This window comes from Macrosteles quadrilineatus, unplaced genomic scaffold, assembly GCF_028750875.1.
Source record: "Macrosteles quadrilineatus isolate MER2022 unplaced genomic scaffold, UCM_ALF_1.0 Scaffold_3__2_contigs__length_128488019, whole genome shotgun sequence".
NCBI classification, from domain to species: Eukaryota; Metazoa; Arthropoda; class Insecta; order Hemiptera; family Cicadellidae; genus Macrosteles; species Macrosteles quadrilineatus.
This window is the reverse complement of record NW_026542596.1, coordinates 103,786,653-103,802,535: the sequence shown is the minus strand read 5'-3', so window position 1 is coordinate 103,802,535 and position 15,883 is coordinate 103,786,653. Positions and strand designations below refer to the sequence as shown.

Genomic DNA, 15,883 nt, shown 5'->3' with positions numbered 1-15,883 from the left:
ATTTATCTTTAGGTAAATTGATGGAGGAATTCAAATCCTTCGGCTTAGTTGCTATTTGGGACAGTTATAGTCATAAGACGAAAGTGTTAGTTAAGTCCTGTATCTTAGCTTACCCAAGCTTTTAACCATGTTATTGATACAAATATTAGATTGAATAAATAAAAAATAATTATTTCTTATTTTATTACGGAAATATTTCATTAAACTATTAAAATCTTTGAAGATTACACCATGAATCCCTTATAAGTTAGAGGGGTGATGTTCAAGTTACTTTTGAAGGAAACCCGTGAGAGGTCCTTAAGTCTATTGGAGATGCAAAAACGCGCAATCATTAGATTAATAAGTTTTCAAACCATTCTTAACACCTCACTAGTTAGTGGTGCTAACCTTTTGTAAAGTTTGCTTGATAAAATTACTTGGTTAATTACCAAATTTTATTGCAAAGAATTATTTCTAATATTACCAATACAAATCACGTCACCAGAAGTGATTTAAACAAAAACTAAAAGGCAACAAATTTCAAAATCAAGACAATTTCAATCACAGACCGTTTTAGAGGGAGGCCAGAAACCACCTCACGTTTATTGAGAAAGAAGGGCCGAAATTGACTGGTGGGGCCATTGATGGCTTTAGGGTGGCAGCAAAAATCTTGCGAAGATGGGTTCCTTTTATAAATGGGGCGTTAAGGCCGTTAAAAATGCGAGGTAGTTAGAGGAGAATATTTTTCCGTCCCTTGCAATCACCATTTAGGCCCAGACGTGATATTGTTAACTTGCGGCGAACGCTCTTACAGCGAATTATTACTCCATTACTTTAATTATATTTTCTTCTGTTCTTTACATTTTTATTACATTATTACCACTGAAAAAATAGTCAAATTTTTAATGATATTTCCACTCAGTAAATCCGTGTTTTTATTAAAACAATTACATTTAAAGTAGACAGAAAAATATAACAATTCATGATAATGGTTAAAATATTTGGGTAAAATTAATGGAGTTCTCTAAAGGGTTTAATAAGTGGTACACATTACTGGTTTATTAATAATTTATAATATTTTAGAAGACTTTAGAACGGTTTTATCTTTGTAGTTTTCAAGGCTTCATTTTTAATTGGTACAGATTAATAACGCTCTACAAAGAAATTAAAATCGTAAGTCGATGAAAGTTGGCACTTCAGATGGGAGGCGACCGACGATTCTTTGCCTCGACTTGAGTTATTCGAAAGAATTTTTTAATAAGTATTTTCGAAAGAAATGCTTTAAAGACCGACCCCTCCGCTTTGTTTTGCGGATACTTTTTAACTAATAACATTGAGAAATTCCTTTTCTTCCAAACTTTTAAATGTTTGATCTCATAAAAATTAATGTAGGTTATCAACCAATGGGAACGAGAAATATTCTGTTTGCCTTTTAGATGGTGAAAACTTAAGCGAATTTATTTTACATTTTTCATTTGTCATGAAAATTTTTCAGCTTGATAGGTTCGTCAACCTAGTGAGCAACTGCACTAATAACTTTTTTAAGCTACGACCCACCTGGAATCTACTTTCACACGGATAGCACACCATGTGAAACGTAAGTTCTATTGTACGAAATAGATCAAGAGAAACAAAACCCTTTTGTTTTAACTGAACTACCCCTAGGTGAGGTACATGTGTTGAAACAGAGAGCAAAAAGTCCTAATTGAAAATTCGAAAGACAAAAGACTTGCCCATAGGGCGAGGGTCATCTTACGGTTAGGTAGTGGAGTGACCGAAATCTAACGTACGTAAGTGATATGTTTCCTTAATGAGTACGTGCAAAGCAAAACCTTATCGTTAAAATAATTGTACAGTGAACATTAAAATAATCACTAACATGGTGAAATTAAACCTGTTATTCACTTTAGTTGAAATGAAACAGTAAATGCTAGTGTAAATTTAACAATGTCTAATAATGTGCAATAACTCGAGTATTTCTAAAATGGTAAATTAATAAATGTAATTTTATGTTACATCATAACTAATCGATTAATTTTTTATTAGTGCATGTGAGTATTAAATATTTATTTTAGTAAAATAGTCAGCTACAATGTTGACGTTATGTTATTTTGATATCTTTAATACTAGTATAAGCGACCAGATCCAAAAAATGTCCAAGTTGTCTACAAATTTAGTTTTTGCACTTGCACTACCAAAAACTGGCAATACATCAAACTTAAAAATAATTACAATGTTGAGTTTTGGTGTTTTTCAAACCTATTTCAAAATAACTGAGTATTAAATATTTTAAATATTTTGAATTTTTTTAAATATTTTATTTCTTGAGAGAGAGAGAAATACATCTCAATTAAACTATCTCTCCATTATTAAAATGTAATGAAATATTGATGGCATTTGAACCAAGCGACATTGATCCTGGACTCATATGCATTATGCAATTATCAACTAAACTAAATAATCCTATATAGACTTGCATTATGGCAACAAAACCAAGATTCGGACTGTTCTCGCACACAAAAAACTTAAAAAGGCCAAAAATATTATTTATATAAAAAATAGGCCTACATCTTCTTCATCGACAGCATAATTACTATATCAACAGCAACAACTAAGACTTTCTTCTACAGTTCAACCACAAACAGAGTATTTACATAAAATATTCTCCGCAAGGAAAAAGTAGCATAACAAGGCGGTAGAAACCCGGCACGAGTTGAGGAGAAACCCCCCTGTAATCAAACGTTACAAAAACCGCCTCCATAAAGTATTCAAAGCACACCGCTGTTACATATATGGAGGATATGGAGGAACATTAGAAGGTGTCCAGGAATGGAGCTGTGTAACGAGGTTTCCGGGAGTGGAAATGAGGGGGAGCTCGTGGAGAAGGTGAAGGTGGAGGTGAAGTTTTCTGGAAAAAGCCTTTTGTAGGACCAGAGGATGAATTTGGATGGAAATTTAGGCCTACCCAGACGATTGTTACTAGATTTATACTATTGATGTTCCTGATTTTGATTATAAATATTACTGGGTTAATTTTTTTCAATACTATTTTAGTTGGTACCATTGGAATGAAAAACTCATAAAGTTTCATTTACATTGGTTTGGGTGCATATCAGCTCTTTGTCAAGTCAATTGTTCTAAGTGTTGTGTAATGGCTGAATTTGAAGGCAGGAAAGCTTTTTGCCAGTTGGAATATTACATTAACCAATCTGTTATTAGTGTGCAACGACACTTTAGAACCAGGTTTAACGATGATCCTCCTAAAATATATAGTAACCACTATATTGGCAAGTGATTTGAATGTTACTTGTAGTAGGGCTGAACTTAACAATGTGCTGCCTGACATATGGAACGAGCTCGGTGGTCCGAATAATGACACACCCCTGAACTGGCCTACAAGATCTCCGGACATCACCCCCTGTATTTTTTTCTTGTGGAGATACATCTAAGATAAGGCGTACACACCACCATTATCAGATAGCATACCTGAGATCCAGCAACGGATTACCAATGCTAGCGAAACAATAAACCAAGACACACTTTTCAAAGTCTAGCAAGAGCTTGACTACAGTATTGACATCCGTCGTACCACAAGCGGTTCCCGTATCGAGCATTTACAGTTCTGTGTATCTGTGTCGAAACTTTTTGAGTTTTTCAAAAGTTGTAACCATTTTATTTCCTTGTATAACAAATAAAACTGTATTTTATGTATGTTTGAAATCATGAACATCATTTGTAATAACCTTGTATTTGGAGTAAAGGAACAACGAAAACCTTGGAGATTTAGGTAGACAACTAGAGTAGTGGTAACTGCGGTAGGGGTCAGATAAAGGGGTGAAACCGAATATTTCAACTTTGCAAATTAATAACATTAAGGGATTATTGTTGGTCTGGATTAAAAATTAGGATGGTAAAAATTCGTAGGTAAAATGTCCTGAAGGTAAAAAGTTGTAAATATTTATTTCAAATTTATGTTTGGTTTCATCTTAAAAAAATATTTTGAGTTAAGTATTGACGTTTAATTGTTAGTATAGTTTGTGGTACCTGTTTACCAAAACTGTATATGTATTGTAAACCTGCAATAGAAACGTTATCACAGCTATATAAAACGTATGTATACACAGTATATTTAATCCACAAATAAAACTTTGAATCTATAAAGTCTCTCTAAAATATTCAACTCAACTGTGACGGAAAATAATTGAAAATAAAGCTAAATATTTCATAATGTGTTTATCGCTGCTTTACAGCCATCTTAACGTCACGTCATTCCAGCACCTTATTGGACCGCGTCGCCAACCTTTTGTTCTTCCGTCTTTTTATGGGTTTACACTTGTTTTTGCCAGTCGTAATTCTAACCACTCGAACCCTCTGAGTCGTCTAATGGCTTTATTTCATTGACTGACATTTCCGAGTTTATGATTTGTAAAGATATTTCGGCTTCTTTTAAAGGGTTTTTACGATTTTGCGAATTTTATCGAGGGACTTAAATGTCTTATTTTTTACTCGACATAATATAGTTTTACTATGCACACCATTCCCTTGTATAAAAGCTCTCTTCATCCCATTTGGAAACGCTAATCCGGGTTTGAACGATCCACAAATCAATTATTATAATCCACGGTGTTTTTCTCACGGTTGCCATGGTATCATGGTACACCATGGGTATAGAGGGGAGACTAACTCCCCCCCCCCCCCCTACTAGCTGTGAGGGAGGGGGGCTGTTGCAGGACACAGCTGTATGTGTGACGGCCATTTAGGCTTAGTTTGTATTATTTAATGATAGTTCCAAAAAGCGGGGAAACTATTGAACCTAGTGCGGGTGCTAGGGGGGAGGAACCAATGGCGTAGTTGCCTAGGCTTACGGTAATTGCACAACTAGCCATTTGCCACCGACTACTTCAATTAATTTACATAGATTATTTACATACAATTGCGAGTTGTTATTCAACCGTGCGGAGTGAAAATTACATCGCATTCTAAATTAGTTTATCAACTTAATTATGTTTAAAATTATTTTCAAATTTAGGTGTATAAAATTAATGTCGAGATAATTTACGTATTGTTATTATAATTGGCTACTCTTATACATTGACATACAATCAGTAAATTTACAACACATAAGTAGGCTAGCGGAAGTTTTAACCCTTTATTTATCCATTATTGAGTTCTAAACCTACCAGTAAAATATCAACGATTCTAAATAACAGTAAACAATACTGATATCTACACCCCGTTTCTAAATAGAACTATAAATGTTTAGTTTGTACCCAATGTGATTGTTCAATTTTATAATATTGGAGCAAGATGGCTTAATCAATTTCACAATAATTAATTAGACAATTTTGAAAACAACAGTCTCTACAATATCTGTGCCATTATTTACTAAGATCAATCGAAACATCTTGTTGAACCAATGATTTGTAAATTTAAAATTCACTTTCGGTTTAACACGTATTATATATATTATATATACCATGAAAATACTATACTGTCTTTAAAAAACTATTGACCCTCCAACGTTATGTATTACGCCTATATTACCACAACAAACCCTTACTTAGTTTTAAACTAGAGAAAAGAATCATAAAGTTTTCTTGATCGCGGAAACGAAATACCAAGCGGGCGGCCCGTGGGGTAACCCCGCCCATGTATTCAATTGAACCCTCACACACACTCACATACACGCACGCACACTCACACACGGTGCAACGTGCATGTAGGGAGGGGTAGTGCATCCAGTATTGCAATTTCCCACCCCCCGCTGCATAATCATATGAACCACCTCCCCGCGCGAGGCGACCAATGAGCGGGCTGCAAACTGGCCATGTTTCGTGATTATGTTACGCAGCACAACATAATATATCGGTGCTCAATTGTGCTGCCAATTTATGTTGCTCCCTCACCGAAAATGTTAATCCCTTTCTATCGATCTAGCTTCAGCTAGGCCTGCTAGACCACGTGCGGGGCGGGGTTCGAAAACTATTGAAAAATGGGCTGGGGTGTTGACAGCTTTTTAAAAATAGCGAATCTTTAAAATTGATTTTTAAATTCTTAAATTGAGATACGATTTTGTGGGTTAAAAATCTTGGATAAAGTGGTTGGGATTGTTGTGTTCAAACCGTCATTAAAAATAAGGGTGGTTAAAAGATGTTTATAAAATATATATAATATTTAAACTGTTTTTGTAAAGCTGCCTATGCATTGGGATACGCTTTTGTGTGCTATCACATTGGGAAGGGGTGATTTCAAAATCATCACTGAAATGGACTGAAAACATTTCCCGAATATTGTATTTTTAACGAAAACATTCATGTTAACAGTTAACCTCACGTCCATTTTTGGATATGTGCTCAAAAAATGTTTGAAACATGTTTTCAATGATATCCTTACATACACATTTTATGCTTATGAAAGAGTTGACCTTAACCTCTTTCTTATATCTTATCGAACGCGCCTTCTAGCCGGTGCATCTCAATAAGGAAAGAAACAGAGGAATACAATGCAATGAGTAATTATTGTAGAATATATTTTCATTGAATAACGTTGTAAACCAAATTAAACACTGGCTGCAAAGAGTTTACTGTGTATGTATATTTCATTTTAAATTTAATTGGTAGAGGCAATACGGGAAAGCAATCCACACAAAACAGAATGGAACCCTATCCGAAGCACCTTAGTCACGGAGACTACTTAAAGAAATTATTTAATCCATTCATAGAAAGATGTAAACTGTTTCAGCCTCAAGCTCTAAATTAAATATTTCAAGTGCGGTCTTTTAGTCCAACACGGGGCACAAATAAAACAACCCCTCAACAATAGGTTGTTTGACCATCCGGCTCTCAAGTGGGGATATTCTTCTCGACCCGGAACAAAAGGGTTGAAAGATATTGAACATCTTGGAGCCCATAAGACTTATTGCCAATCGAAAACTTCCGATAAGAATTCGAATTGCAAGACAATTGAGCGAGCGTATTGTGATGTGTTTCTTTTCCGGCTTCCCCACACGAGATAGCAATAAAAGAACTTATCAGCAAGGTTATTTTTCTATCAGTGAAAAGTTAAGACGGCTGTCACTTTCATCGTAAAGCACTGTTTAATAATATTAGGTACTGTACTAAATACAAATGTAAACAAAACGATGCAAATATTTTTTTGGGCCTATTTTTGAATAAGTTAGATGTTGTGTCGGAGTCCGTAGTAGTTTGTAATACTGTTGCCTAAAGTAGTTTATCGTAGATGTTGGTTGTAAAAAAACCCTCAGAAAAATCTATGTTGTTAGAATAAGCCGATTACTTTTAATTATAAATGTAGGTTATCCAAGAGGATTCGCTGGTTCGATCTACAGTATAATAAAAAGGAAGAAGTTTAAAGGAATCTAAACTACCCATTAGGGATATACATATTATGAACCTGGATAAAAATTGGCCAAACCAAGTGAAGAATGGTCATATAACATCTAGATTATTTTCCATTAGTTCTTACAGCATCAACGCGGTTCTTGGTAATTTTTCATATCTAGCCTGATGATGGTCATCAACAATTTGTAAAACATGAGTTTACCTAGCTCCCAAAGTTCCTGCTGATAAAAATGACAACTACTTTTACTGGCTCTACAAAACATCTTTGTACATATTTGCCCGGGCTAATAGACCTGTACTAACTGGCGTGACGGAATGGCCAAACACTAAACATTTCCGGAACCTAGGCCTAAATCAAATTTCAGCACTTCCTCTGTTTTGGGTGCGTGCGGGGCTGTGGCGTGCCCCGGCGTAAAACACGGCCTCAACTAGCTGTTGATGCCCCAATTAGCACTTTCGTTTTTTCACTCCGCTCGCGTTTTGCCCCACAATTAATTTCTTGTTTGCCCCTTCCCTCGATGACCGCGTGTTTTCGTGTAAATTTCACTTGACATGTTGTTCATCTGATTTTCGACTGTAAACCTGTGTTTTTCACGCGAATGCGAATAGCATGAGTATAAATCCTGTTGTTTCTTCCTGTTTGTTATTGTTATTGTTAGTTGTTGGTTTAAGCTACCAAATAACTGCATTAAGTTTTGTTTATTTCTGAGGTAGATAAAACACACTTGCATTCAACTTAGAAAATCGCCAGTATATGTTTTAACAATGGAAAATGTGTTCATAAACTGTATTTGTTTATAGTACGCTACCACTCTACTGTCTTACATTATGATGGAATCGTGAATTTCACTCACAGTCCTAATGTTCGTTACGTTATTAGGAGACAAATATTTTTTCAAATCCTGAATAGTATAAATTAAATGTACAACTAAAGCCTGTTCTTTCTTTGTGCTAAGTTTACATTTATTGATTTTTTAAAGTTAGTACAAACTAGCAACTTACCTATGGTATCTATAAATCCTACCGTAAAATAATTATACCCGCATTTCAAAATTTCCTTTCAAAAATTATATTTTTTCACTAACACATTATCGAGAGAAAAATCTGTTCAGAAACGCAAGACAAGTAACTTTCAAATCGGAAATTTCGACCTAACAACACGCCTGTAGTTTACCATGCTTACCATCAACCCTTGTTGTAAACATCAGAAAACGTCGAAGAAATAAACGGCATGAACAAGTTTGACAGGTTGTAAAATAAAAAGTCGACGTACGTGTGGCGTGAGCCCCGACATGCTATCTCGAACCTCCCCTTAAAATAACCAATTCTTCTTCCGCAAGGGGAAGAATATTCCGTCCTGTAAATCTCTCCTAATGACATCCTTTTTTGAAGAGGGAAAAATGGGACTGAAATTATAGCGGGGGAAGTATATTCTAACCAATCAGCCTTCTTTTTTAAGAACCTCCCCCGAGTTGAATTATTACCGATTGTCATGTTCAACCTACCTTCGATGGAGAGGAAAAATCAACGGCATTCAACTTGAAATTTGTGATTTATTTGTTCAGATCCTTTTTGCTTAGTAAGTACGAAAAAACATGGTTTGAGTTGGATTTGTGAAATTATTAACGAACCATTAATTTGTTTTATTGTTTGATTTATTGGTGCCGATAGTTATTTATAATTGTCTCTGTACCAGATTATTTTTCATCCGTTTGATATTGCCTAACACCGCAGAAGGTTCCCATAAAAATATTTAAAATTAATTTTAACAACTTCATTAAATTAAATAAAAAAAACCTATAACAAATCTCTATAAAATCTCCTAAAATTAAATCCCCGAACCTCTCAAGGCGGGAAAAGACAAACGGAAGTTTGAGAACGAAGTTGTTTTCAAATTGGTCAAACTTGTTTATTAGCGGAGTTGCTACAATGTGCGTTTGAAAGACCGACTGCCATGATTACTGAAGGAAAAGAAATCCAGACTTTTCTCTTGTTCCAATCGGTTTAACCCGTTATTAGGGGAAATCCTATTGTCGGGTAATAATAAAATGAAGACTGGAAATTGGTTTAAGAAAACCGAGTTAGAAAAAAGTTAAATGTCGGCGAAATGAAAGGAAGTGCGCGAGGGGCTTCTGATTTACCCTTTGAAGGGAAGCCTTTGGTCAGCCGGTCGACATAACAATGTTTAATTTAATCTCGTAAAAATCTGTTGTGAGCTAGATTAGAGTAAAGCTAATTGATTTTTAAGATTATTTTGAAAGTAGTAGCTATATTTAAAAAGAACTGGTAAATATACATGGTGACAAAAAAGTCTGGAAACGGCTTGATATATTTTTGACTAAATTCGTTAGAAAAGTCAAACCTTTCACATAAACTTTTAAGTATGAAAACTACTTTTTGCAAGCATTACCATTATTTTACCTTCACCAAGGGATGGCCCATGAGGAGTAGGTACATAATCTTCAATGTAAGCATAGGTTGATATGCACACCATTTTAAAGGTCTAGTCAAGTGGAGTTCATTGTCGGAAACCACGTCAAAAAAGGTACATCCGTTACAAAATGGCGGCATTTCAAAGTTCTTGCGGAATGTACCTGCACAGGCCTTATACTCATAGTCAAAATTAGCCGGGAAATATGAAACCCGGTTAAATTAATTTTGAAGATTGAATAAACTTAGTCTATGAGCTAGTTGACTTTAAAATACAATTTCAGCTCTCAAGATAATGTTTAATACGAGTATTTACCAATACTAAGGCCTGTAAAGGTATATTCCACAAGCACTTTGAACAGCCGCCATCTTGTAACGGATGAACCTTTTGAGACGCGGTTTCTGATAATGAACTCCACTTGACCAGACCTTTAAAATGATGTGCATATCAACCTATGCTTACATTAAAGATTATGTACCAACTCCTCATGGGTCATCCCCTGGTAGAGGTAAAAACATGAAAATACTTGGTAAAAAGTATTTTTTATACATGTAAGTTGATGTGAAAGGTTTGACTTTTCTACCGTATTTAGTTAAAAAGATATTAAGCCGTTTCCAGACTTTTTTGTCACCCTGTATACTGAGAGATAGGTTGATTTGTAAGTTTCCCATCTAAAATCTTGAAAGACAAATGTTAATTAAATTAAATCAACAAAAGTCCGTAATTTTTTTATTAAAGTACCAAAAAGTCAACGATAAATTCACTATTATAACAATCACACGAATTAAACCTTTCAAATATAATGTACGTCTTTCACTTTTAGCCTTGAGTTAGTTTAAAATTTTTAAAGGGAACGATCAGAGCACTGTTTTTAATTTGGCTTTTATTTCAAGCATTAGTACTTTTGACAGCTGCACTAAAAGACCGAAAGAAAAACTTTTTGAATTAAAAAGGATGAATGTTAACATACGCCAAACGAATGCATACGCATTGCACCCTTTTAAACTCCTTTAACCAAAAACTCTTTTGTGGATGTAAGGCTTACCCTTGCCTGAGTGCATCAGCACTTAGCGTACAACGGGATACATTCATCCGATGCAAGAATCGAGTAAAAACTCGAACTTTAATCCCTAAAGATCAACTCGTTTGTAAATGAGTGGTGAAGGTCTTAAACAGTTTCAAAATGTGTGATTTATTTTCACATTGTCTTGTATACAATATGTTTTGCCGATAATGTCTACGTTGGAAAAACTATTTAAGTTTTTTCTTAGAAGTTGTTACATACCGCATTTTAAAAGGGGTAAAAACTATATTAAATCTCTGATTAGCTGTAACTTGTTAAATAACAGAAGTAGAATATTTTCAATAAAAGTATAATACAGAATAATTTTTGAAATTATAAATGATGGGGCGAAAATTACCTTAGTTTCATTATTATTTTTAACATGTAGGCCTACATATTTTCTATTTAAAATACATCTCATCTAAAAAATACTTCCCCCGCTTTATAGCCCAAAAAATATAATTTTCATATGTCAGGCGAATTTCCGAGAAGTATAAATTCAGTTTAAAAGATTCACATCGACCTTTTTATATAACTAAATAAAGAGGTGATAGAAAAAGCAAAGTGGCCTTCGCTGCATTTTTAAGCCCAGTTAACAGATAGGAGGAAGTAGGTCGCTGCAACGGGGAGATAAGAGATGCATCTGGGACACAACACTGATATCAACATTATACTCGTTTTCTAGGTTCATTGCATTGTAAGTTTTTTCCGTCGGAGCTACATGAAAAAAATAACCATGCGAGTAACTGAAATATTTTTATTCCAGGAACAATTTTTTTAATTTGAAAGACCACACAAAAATATAGTTTATACAGTTACATAATTATTATATAAGTTACCAACTGTATAAACAAAAATTAATTGAGGATTGTACTGTATACTGAATTTAACAATCGTTACGGGTATTTGTTTGTTTATGATTTATTGTTTGTTATCTGATTATGAGCAATTCTATCTTTGAGGATTAAAAGTATTGTTTACGTGTAAATTTAACAACTTCTTTACGAAAATCTCATACTTTATTTGCATAACTTTATCGTGTTGTTTTTATAATAAAATGGAAATGAGATAATAATTTATTTTTACATCTTCACAATTTTACAACTTACATTTTTTTTATTTAAGCATTTAATGATAACACAGTTATGTACATAGATATAGTTATCATTAGTTCTATTTTATTGAATAGATGTAAACAAATTTAAAACTTTATAAGAATAACGTGACAAATAAACGGTATCAGCAATCTGACACATACTTTCTCCGATAAGCTTGTAAACAACCTTTATCATAGGTAAGCGGTGGGAGTAATTATGACATTCTATAGGTACAAATCACAAAAGTTGCAATAGCTTTTGAACAGTAATTGTTACAGCAATGGGGGGTTGCAATTTTCCGTTACAGTATGGGGTTTTATGGGAAAATCACCATTAAAATAAAAAATAAAAAAATAAAATAAAAACACCTGGAGATATAATGGATTAGTACCTACGTACCAGAAAGTAAAAGGTAATCATGGCTTATGTATTTTAGAGAGGAAAGTTTTCAAGTTCAAGGTCATTCCACCTTATCAAGTACTTGATGTACTCATAAAGGTTATCAAACTAAAAAAAAAGTAGAAACTAAAATTGACACTGATCAAGCGTATTTTACTTGTTTAGAGATCGATAGTGGTACTTTTTTTTAATTTGAAACTATTTAAGCACTAATGATGTAGTTTGACAAATATCAAATTCCATGCCCTGTATGCAACTTCTAGCTCTCATTCATATTTCCAGGAGCAATATTTCTAAAATTATTTCTGAGTTTTCAAAATATTAGCTTCAATAATAACTTGAAATGAAAAATTAACATAAAAATAAGTTTGATGGCAGTAGACCACCATACTTTACAACGTATTCCCTTACTATATCCACCCGTTTGTTTCTCGTCACAAACTTAAAAAAGTGAATAAGAAAAAACAACCAATAAAATGCAACGTTTGCATAGAGAGAATATAAACCAATATATTGGTGTTTAATTAAGCTTTGAAACTATGGGCAGCCGACCGGTGCGAAAATTGAAATAGTGTATTGATATTTCGCTAGTTTTGTGTATACAGAGGGACTATGTTTAAGCTCATACATAATAAAGGCCAATTTCCGACCCGCACAGTGAGGAAAACGCGCAATTGATCTAGCCTAGACCAGCGCGTGCGGGCGGGCGTTGCTATGATAAAATAGTGATTACTCTACTGTAATTGAAAAGTCCCTATTGTTTAAGCTGGGCCTAGCTCGTTTTAAATTGGAAAACTATATCGAATGTTTGACTGATCAAAGTGCAATATTCCGTCGCATATTATTAGTTTCAAAGCGTTGTTTTTTACTATGGGTGAAATAAAAATCGTTGAAATATATTTTATAGTTTTCTCTGTTCTGTTGTAATTAAATGTTGTAAACAATTCCACGCCATATTTTGTAATTTATAAACGTATGTAATTTCACATTTGTAAGCGCAAACATATGTGTAAACTCCACCTTTACTCATGTAATCTTTACTCTCTATCTTTACTTCCACTATCTGTTCTTCTGTCCTCTAATCATTAATCCTCCATCCTCTTCTTTTACTCCTAACACCTGATCACCTAATCTACACACTACACTCTCCTATCACTTACTCTCGTCTGTATTCTACTCTTGTACATTATTAATGTACAACCTCTTCTTCCGAACAATACTATATACTATGTCTGATCTCTAATACTTCCTACCCTTTTTTATCACCACGGTCTTACACGCAGTTCAACATTCACGCCATACATACTGTTGGTGTACTGTGTGGTTTATCTACTACTCCTGCCACTACTATTTCACCCTTTACTACTTAGCCTACTCCCCTTAACTCTGTACTACTCCACCTCTACTTTATCCACATGTTTTCTTTAACTCACAAACACCCTCTATTTCACCTATTATTCTCTACCTCCCCAGTGTGCCAGTTACTATTTCTCCTCTACTACTACTCTATTCCATTCTATAAAACTTATCCACATGTTCTTTTCAACTCACAAACACCTACAATCTAGCTATTTTTATTACTCGTCATTCACTACTGTATACTAGTATACTTAATAGCTCCCTACTTTCCACTACTACCCCTACTCCCTATCCTCTATAATCTAATTCTCACTATTGTCCTAGGAGATGGGGGTGTTTTAGCCAGTCGTTTGAAGAAATTGAGCACCTCAGTGTGCGTAAATGAATTTTTACCTTCTTCCCAGGAAAAATGTATGCACCCTGTAATTTAACCTATTACCTTGACTATGTTACACATGTTCTTTGCTACTTTCTCTACTACTCCACCTACCTGTATGCAATCTCGTGTGTTGCTGTACGTGGCTGAGTTGTTTGAACCGTCTTTCGCAGTAGGAACACTTGTATGGTTTCTCCCCCGTGTGTACCCTGATGTGCTGCACCAGCTGATGGTTGCTGCTGAAGCTCTTCAGACACTGCTGACACTGGTGTGGCTTGTTTACCTCCGGAGCCCGGCCTTGGAACTCTCTCATCTGCATGGCTGACTTGTGCATGAAGATCTGCGCCAGTAGGGTGTCATCGGGCATCTTGTTGAGGATCTGCAACACCCGGGGGGTTAGACCATGCAGGAGGTCAGTGGAGGAGATACCACACGATGTTGGAGTGTAACATTATACCAACATATAACTTCTAACCTGAAATGAATGTGAAGAGATGCTATATTGACAATGAAATGTGAAAGTAATATTAGTAGTTTCTCTCAGTTAGTGGAGGCGTACACTATTATCGACAGTCTAAAAGAATACAAATATTGATTATAACTTTTTCATACTTTTCATGAACTATGTTTTATGATAAACCATTGAAAAAAGCACATTCAGTAAAATTTTACTTTTGGGATTTACATAAGATTTCTTAGGCTTATTAATGTGTATGGTTGGATGTCAGTTAATAATATACTTAATGTAATTCTAAGACAATGGCAACAATTGTATGCTTTGTTTCAAGCAAAGAATATACAACATCCATGCAAGAACCAAGGTATTCAAACAAACTGTAAGTCACAATAAACATTCGGAATGATTCAAACAAAATGCTAGGAATTAATGAAATCATCACATTCTATCTAGAATCAACAACACATTTGACATTTAACTTAAACAAAACTATTGTTATTTAATACTATTTAATTGATCCCTTGTAACAAATATGTAATTTAGAGACCTTTTTATGACAACGAATTAATTCTACGTGAAAATACACATGAAAATGCTACCAAGACAAAAACGAAAAACGAGAGATACAAAAATTAATAGTTGATGAGATATTAATTCGCGAAACATAAGCGAAAGACATCTTGATTATTTCAAAAAGGTAATTGCATAAAGATTGAGAGAGAATGAGGAAATCAAAAGTCGCAATAATCAAGGCGTTAAACAAACTCAACACCTTGGGGGGGGGGACACTCGAAAAAATGAGAAAATGCGACAAAACCCAATAACCTTCCCGCCCGGACGGCACTCGGAATAAATAATGTGTTAATGTTTAATTTATCGCGATGGAAAAGGTGCCCGCTTTTTATTAAATGAGCGTTTTAATGCAAGGGATGAAGAAACGAATTATGACCCGTTTCTCTGGTCTCGAGAAAAATTGTCTTAATAATTAGCAATTTTAACACCTAGGATGGTCGTAAATGTTTTATAGACTTTTTTGGAAGATAACAAAATATATATTGTAATTTACTTATCAATAAATAGGAAACATTAGACGACCGTCGGAAACGCTACAAATCCACGCCAATTCATAAAGGTGTTTCGTGACGGCTTCGTATTTGTAATTAAAAACTAAGAAAATTATTATCAGTTGCGTGACTTTTAATTAATATCTTTTCTTTAATTGAAAGAGCCGTCTGGGAAAAGACAGCTGAAGGTGTTGATTAACCCTTCTGATTTTTGTGTGCATCGAATCATTTTTACTTTGGTTAAATTTAGTTATCGCGGGAATTATAAATTACATAATTTGGAAATGTTTGAAAGAT

General features: G+C 34.4%; 2 protein-coding genes across 9 annotated transcripts in view; one reads left to right on the top strand and one right to left on the bottom strand.

Annotated features, from left to right (window-relative positions):
- Nucleotides 1-15,883, top strand: part of LOC128990672 (prohormone-2-like) — a 164,263-nt gene that overhangs the window by 78,960 nt on the left and 69,420 nt on the right. The gene's annotated exons all lie outside the window — the stretch shown is intronic.
- The window catches only part of LOC128990669 (zinc finger protein 629-like), a 94,414-nt gene that overhangs the window by 24,607 nt on the left and 53,924 nt on the right, over nt 1-15,883 (bottom strand). For all 8 annotated transcript variants that reach the window (XM_054413170.1, XM_054413174.1, XM_054413173.1 and 5 more), the window contains one exon: nt 14,180-14,444. In XM_054413170.1, coding sequence (XP_054269145.1) covers nt 14,180-14,444 — 265 coding nt within the window. The remainder of the gene's footprint in view (nt 1-14,179; nt 14,445-15,883) is intronic.